Genomic DNA, 6,357 nt, shown 5'->3' on the forward strand with positions numbered 1-6,357 from the left:
ATGTTTTCTTATGTTGCGTTGTGTTTATCTCTCAGGCCCACTGTGGTATTCAAGAAGAACAAATCTAAAAATACACTTTACACCAGAGTTACCAATTAACTGGTGGACATGGTAGAACATTAAGGATCAAAAGAGTTGGTGGAGAAATCGAGCTAAGAGGAGAGTGAATATTGGACTTCTATTCATGAGGTGGACGCAAACATGAGTCCACATGAATATTGCTGTGTCTGCTGGATGATAGGGACCAAAACAAGACAAAACAAATAAACAACTAAAAAACTTTGAGTTTTCTCAACTCTATGTCACCTTAATTGTGCATTATTATAATTCGCAACATTACTTGTGCTTACATTCTAATTTTAACTTAGAAAATAAAATTTGGGATAAATGAATACTTTTATCTGAAAACATACAGTTTAAGTATTTAAAATAGGCTAAGACGCAAAATATTTTTTCATGGACACCTCCCTCCCTTGCCGTCCTCGTGGGCCCACAGAGATCAGACATCATTGTTCTATTATGATTTTTGATGCTGTTGCAAAATGTATAAATACCAGTGCAAGCCTTTGGTGTACAGTTAAGTACATGTGATGCCACCCAGTGGTTCAGTTCTCTCAGACAGCATGTCGTCCACTCAGAGGTGGCCAGAGCAGGGTTGGGCACTCTTACAGCTGTTGTTGGTGGCATCTCTCTCTCAGGCTGACAAGCCAGTGTGCAGACGGAGAGGAGATCCAGAGAATCCTCAGTTATCAAAGGATGGGGACATCATGTTGGGGGGAATCTTCTCTTTCCACAGCAGGTGGAGAGACAGACAGGATACCTACACGCACAAACCACTGCCACTGCAATGCACCAGGTAAATTATAATTATTTTTCGATTTAAAATATCTAAGAGGACATGAGGGCACACACAAAAACGGTACAAGAAAGGTAATCAAAATGAGTGTTAAAATTAGGAATATTCCATGTATATTCATACAATCAAATGCTTCAATTTACTGTTCGATTGTTTTCTTTCAATGACAAATTGGTTGAATTTCCAACTGTTTGCATTAAGTTTGAATTTCAGAGGGTTCCAATTTGCCCAGGCTATGCTCTTTGCCATGGAGGAGATTAATAACAGCACAGACCTACTGCCTGGTATCTCTCTTGGCTGTAAGCTGTATGATGCATGTGGCTCAATTGCCAGAGGAGTGAGGGTTGCACTGGCCTTGGCTAATGGAAATGAAGTGATTTTTGCACCCTCAGAGGCACCATGTACCAGACCTGCCCAAGTGCAGGCTATTATGGGAGAGACCTCTTCGTCTCCTTGCATGGCTATAGCCACTGTTATTGGACCCTTCCATGTTCCAATGGTGGGTTACTAATAATTAAATTCAATTAATGCAAAACAGTTATTCTGTAATTCTACCAGGTTCTCATAGCAAATATGATTTTAAAAGAATTGTAGTGTGCTGTGTACATGTTTTATATTTTATATTTTTATCTTAAGATATCATTTCTTTTACTTCTTTTAGATCAGCCACTTTGCTACTTGTGCTTGTCTCAGTGATAAAACCAAGTACCCATCATTCCTCAGAACAATACCCAGTGACTACTACCAGAGCAGAGCCCTGGCACAGTTGGTCAAACACTTTGGTTGGACTTGGGTTGGAGCTATTAGAACAAATGATGATTACGGCAATAATGGCATGGCTACATTTACTGAAACAGCCCAACAGCTGGGCATCTGTTTAGAGTACTCGGTAGCTTTCTTTAGAACAGATCCACTGGACAAAATACAGAAGATAGTTGATGTTATCAAGGCTTCCACCTCCAAGGTGATTGTCACTTTCCTCTCACATTTGGATATGGATGTACTGATACATGAATTGTCTCACCACAACTTAACTGGGTATCAGTGGGTAGGCAGTGAGGGCTGGATCTTTGATTCCCAAATTGCAGCCATGGACAGGCATCACATTCTGGATGGTGCTATAGGTCTGTCCATCCCCAAAGCACATGTCAGTGGCATGAAAGAGTTCATGTTGGATGTGAAGCCACTGAATTCATCTAATAATGAATTGTTTACAGAGTTTTGGGAGACATTATTTAGCTGTAAGTTCAAGCAATTAAGGTCATCAGCAGGGAATCAGAGAGAATGTACTGGACATGAAGATGTGACTGAAATGCAAAACAGCTTCACTGATATGTCTCTCATGCCTATTTTTAACAATGTGTATAAAGGAGTGTATGCTGTGGCTCATGCACTTCATAATATTCTCAGCTGTAATAAAACATGTAACAACAAAGTGCAACTGGATCCATTCATGGTGAGTTAAACACCGAAGATTTGAATTATAGTTTATATGTTAAGCCCAATTAACAAAGAAAATATTTGAAATGTTTTAAAGTCTGTCTATCATGCTGTTGAGAATATAGACCTTGAAAATATTGTTAAACTACATCAATGCAAATCCTCTTAGATTTTACAGCACATCAAAAAGATTCAGTTTAAAACAAAGGAAGGAGATGAGGTTTACTTTAATGAAAATGGAGATCCAGCAGCAAAGTATGAAATTATAAACTGGCAGCCAACAGAAAATGGCATTGTGGACTTTGTCACAGTTGGTCTTCATGATTCATCTTTACCTGCAGAGAAACAACTAAGTCTGCAAAATAAGTCTTTAATTTGGGCAAATAACTCACAACAGGTAAGCTACTATATGATCATTATAATTGTCTATTACAGTCTATTTGATTTGTTATACTTACATAACTTAATAATTATTGTTACTGCATCAAAATTATTAAGCTGCATATATTGACCACACAAAGTGACTGCTCAAACATTTTTTTATTATTGTTCATTCAGGTGCCTTTGTCAGTTTGCAGTGAGAAATGTCACCCAGGAACTCGCAAGGTTCTGCAGAAAGGAAAACCTGTCTGCTGCTATGACTGTTTAAGATGTGCAGAGGGAGAAATAAGCAACATTACAGGTGTAGTACAACCCCAATCCCAAAATGTTTAGTAACTGAGCTCTTTTACTGTGAAGCTGCGCTATTGTTACGTGTGCAGAATGTGGCTTGGCATTGTCTTGCTGAAATAAGCAGACATATCTCTGAAAAAGACATCTGGATGGCAGCATATGTTGTTTCAAAACTTGTACCTTTCAGCATTAATGGGCCCTTTGCATATGTGACCGTTAGCCATGCCATGGGGACTAACACTCCTTCACACCATTCCAGATGCGGCCTTTTGAAGTTAGTGCTGGTAACAATCTGGATGGTCATTTTCACCTTTAGCCTAGAGGGCACAATGCCTATGATTGGGCACAGTTTTTCACTTTGCGTCAGTCAGTCTCAGGCCCCAATAAGTCACCAATGTTTCTGGTTGTTGTTGATATGTGGCTTTAGCTTTGCATCATAGAATCTTAACTTGTGTTTGTAGATGCAGCCATGAACTGTTTCTCAACAACTTTTCCAAAGTGTTCATGTGCCCATGAAGTACACTTTATATAATTATGTAGCTTTTTAATACAGTTGTTAATGCAGTGCTGCCTGAAGGGTCAAAGGTCACAGGCTTTCACTGCCGGTTTTCAGCTTTGCCCCTCTGGAGTCTGTGAATCTTTTAATGACATTTTGGATTGTAGATGGTGAAATCCCCAAATTCTTTGATTTTTTGTGTTGAGAAACATTAGTTTTAAACTGTTAGACTATGTGCCACAAACACTTTTTCACAATGTTCACCCCATCCATGCTTGTGAACTGCTGAGGCTTTTGAGGGATGACCCTGAAAAACACAATCATGATACTATCACCTGTTCAAAAATTCACCTGATTGCCTGTGAAATGTTTTTTGAGCATTCCACAACTTTCCAAATACACTATTACTCCTGTCCTAATGTTTTTGTAATGTGCTGCAGGCATCAAATTCAGAAAGAGTGCATATTTACAAAAATATATAGAAAAATATCTGATCTTTGCACTATACTCAATCAAGTATGAGTTAAAAATGATTTGCAAATCATTGCATTATGTTTTTATTCATGTTATACACAGCATCCCATCTTTTTTGAAATTGGGTTGAATAGTTAATGCAAGACAAAAACAAAAATCTAAAAGTTGTCATTTTCACATGCCAATTTGTAACCTGATTTCATAAGTATGGCTTATACAGTAGTTATGTTGTCTTGTAAGCAAATCCAAAATCAAAGCATCAAATATCATAAACAAATCCTGATAGAAAATTCTGACACCAGCTATGCGAAGTCTCTGAAATGCATATGTCGATTAAAGACCCAATGTGAAGGATGGCAAAAGTCTGTGGCTGGGGTTAGAGGTGTCCCTGATGATGCCTGATGATGCTTGCGACTGCACCAGTTTGTCCTTGGACTTGGAGAGTTCAGTTGAGTCCTGGCCCTGGTTCTTGGAGGTCTCCCAACTCACAGTTTGGGAGGTTGCATCTTGAATGTCCATTTCAAACACCTTTACATGGTGCCTTTACCTCCAATTGGACAATTCCTTTGGGGGCCTTCCTGGGTTCCTAAAAATCATGAAAAGTGCAACGCAACATAACGCAACGCAACGTAACGCAACGCAACGTAACGCAACGCAACGTAACGCAACGCAACGTAACGCAACGCAACGCAACGTAACGCAACGCAACGTAACGCAACGCAACGCAACGTAACGTAACATAACGTAACATAACGTACCATACTTACTGCAACCCCATACATGGTCTTATCCTAAACCCACCCAGGTTGTTTTTGTGTTTTCACCTATGCAAGTAGTATTTGTGCCTTTAAAAATGTTTTGGCCATGTTAGATACAGCCGCTCAAGGGCACCTTGTGCTTCGGTACCAGACACCAAGTAGGTTTGACAAAGCATCAGCATGTGACAAGTTGAGATGACAATGGATTGATTGTATGACATGTAAACAAGACTGGCAGATGTTACAAATTAGCCTAATCTTGGACAGACCCGTGTTGTACACATGCTGCCATTTTGATCTTGGTTCTTAAATTAATATGGCAATGATACTTAAAAAGAACTATCTGTACTAAGTTCTTAAAATTATTATTAAACTATCAGCTGATTCATATAATTTTGGTTTTATTTATGAAACTGCAATTAATGCATTTAGAGGGAATGAAATTGTTTGTACTACAGCAGTGAATATTTTTGTTTGAAAAATCAAATGTCACACCCGAGAAACAATAACATATAGCTATTGAGGTAAGACAAAACAAATGATCAAAAATAATGAATAGCATCTTTTATACTGTACTTATATAATATCTTGTACTTTTAAGATCCAAATCATTCATGATAATACTATGTCTTGAATTTATCCTTTAAGTATCTGGTACCAGCCATAGAAAAAAATTAACATAAAAAAAGACAAATGATGTAAGGAAGTCTAACACCTGTTTCAATACTATTTTTCAGATTCTATCACCTGTGTGAGATGTGACCCTGAGTTCTGGTCAAATGAGAGAAGAGATGCCTGTGTAAAGAAGGAGGCAGAGTTTCTATCATATGAAGAGATTATGGGAGCACTGCTCACTGCAGCCTCTCTGTTTGGAACATGTCTGACTGCTGTTGTGGCATTTATTTTCTTCAGATACAGACAGACTCCTATTGTCAGAGCCAACAACTCTGAGCTGAGCTTCCTGCTGCTCTTCTCCTTGACTCTGTGTTTCCTGTGTTCTCTGACCTTCATCGGCCGGCCCTCTGAGTGGTCCTGTATGCTGCGACACACAGCGTTCGGCATCACCTTTGTCCTCTGTATCTCTTGTGTTCTGGGGAAAACAATAGTGGTGTTAATGGCCTTCAGAGCCACACTTCCAGGCAGTAATGTGATGAAATGGTTTGGGCCTGTGCAGCAGAAACTCAGTGTTCTGGGTTTCACTCTTATACAAGTTGTCATATGTATCCTCTGGTTAACAATTTCTCCTCCTTTTCCATTTAAAAATTTTAAAGATTTCAAGGATAGAATCATCTTGGAGTGTGCTCTGGGTTCAGCTGTAGGCTTTTGGTCTGTTCTTGGTTACATAGGACTTCTGGCCATGTTATGTTTTTTTCTTGCTTTTTTGGCTCGGAAACTTCCTGATAATTTCAATGAAGCCAAATTTATCACCTTCAGCATGCTGATATTCTGTGCAGTATGGATCACTTTTATCCCAGCGTATGTCAGCTCTCCTGGGAAGTTCAGTGTAGCTGTGGAGATATTTGCTATTCTGGCTTCAAGTTTTGGACTCCTCATTTGTATTTTCATTCCAAAATGTTACATTATCTTATTGAAACCAGAGAAAAATACAAAAAAGAATATGATGGGGAAGGGAGCACCAAAATAATTCTGAAGACTTAAAT

The 6,357-nt window shown here is 38.8% G+C and overlaps 1 protein-coding gene across 1 annotated transcript; it reads left to right on the forward strand.

Moving 5' to 3' along the window:
• Nucleotides 1-542: 542 nt before the first annotated feature.
• On the forward strand, nt 543-6,341 carry LOC146328837 (extracellular calcium-sensing receptor-like). The gene is made up of 6 exons (XM_084717837.1): nt 543-856; nt 1,058-1,355; nt 1,518-2,312; nt 2,466-2,693; nt 2,855-2,978; nt 5,434-6,341. Exons 1-6 carry the CDS (start codon nt 591-593, stop codon nt 6,339-6,341), a joined length of 2,619 nt encoding a protein of 872 aa, XP_084573963.1. The 5' UTR covers nt 543-590.
• The last annotated feature ends 16 nt before the right edge of the window (nt 6,342-6,357 follow it).

The sequence above is a fragment of the Lutjanus erythropterus genome, chromosome 4, assembly GCF_056507025.1.
Source record: "Lutjanus erythropterus isolate fLutEry1 chromosome 4, fLutEry1.hap2, whole genome shotgun sequence".
NCBI lineage: Eukaryota > Metazoa > Chordata > Actinopteri > Lutjaniformes > Lutjanidae > Lutjanus > Lutjanus erythropterus.

Bases quoted from the DNA above. Each gene is read 5' to 3' on its own strand.
- LOC146328837 (XM_084717837.1), top strand. From the start codon at position 591: ATGCCACCCAGTGGTTCAGTTCTCTCAGACAGCATGTCGTCCACTCAG. The intron at 1,356-1,517 runs GTGGGTTACTAA...TACTTCTTTTAG, and splicing joins GACCCTTCCATGTTCCAATG to ATCAGCCACTTTGCTACTTG. The intron at 2,979-5,433 runs GTGTAGTACAAC...ACTATTTTTCAG, and splicing joins AGAAATAAGCAACATTACAG to ATTCTATCACCTGTGTGAGA.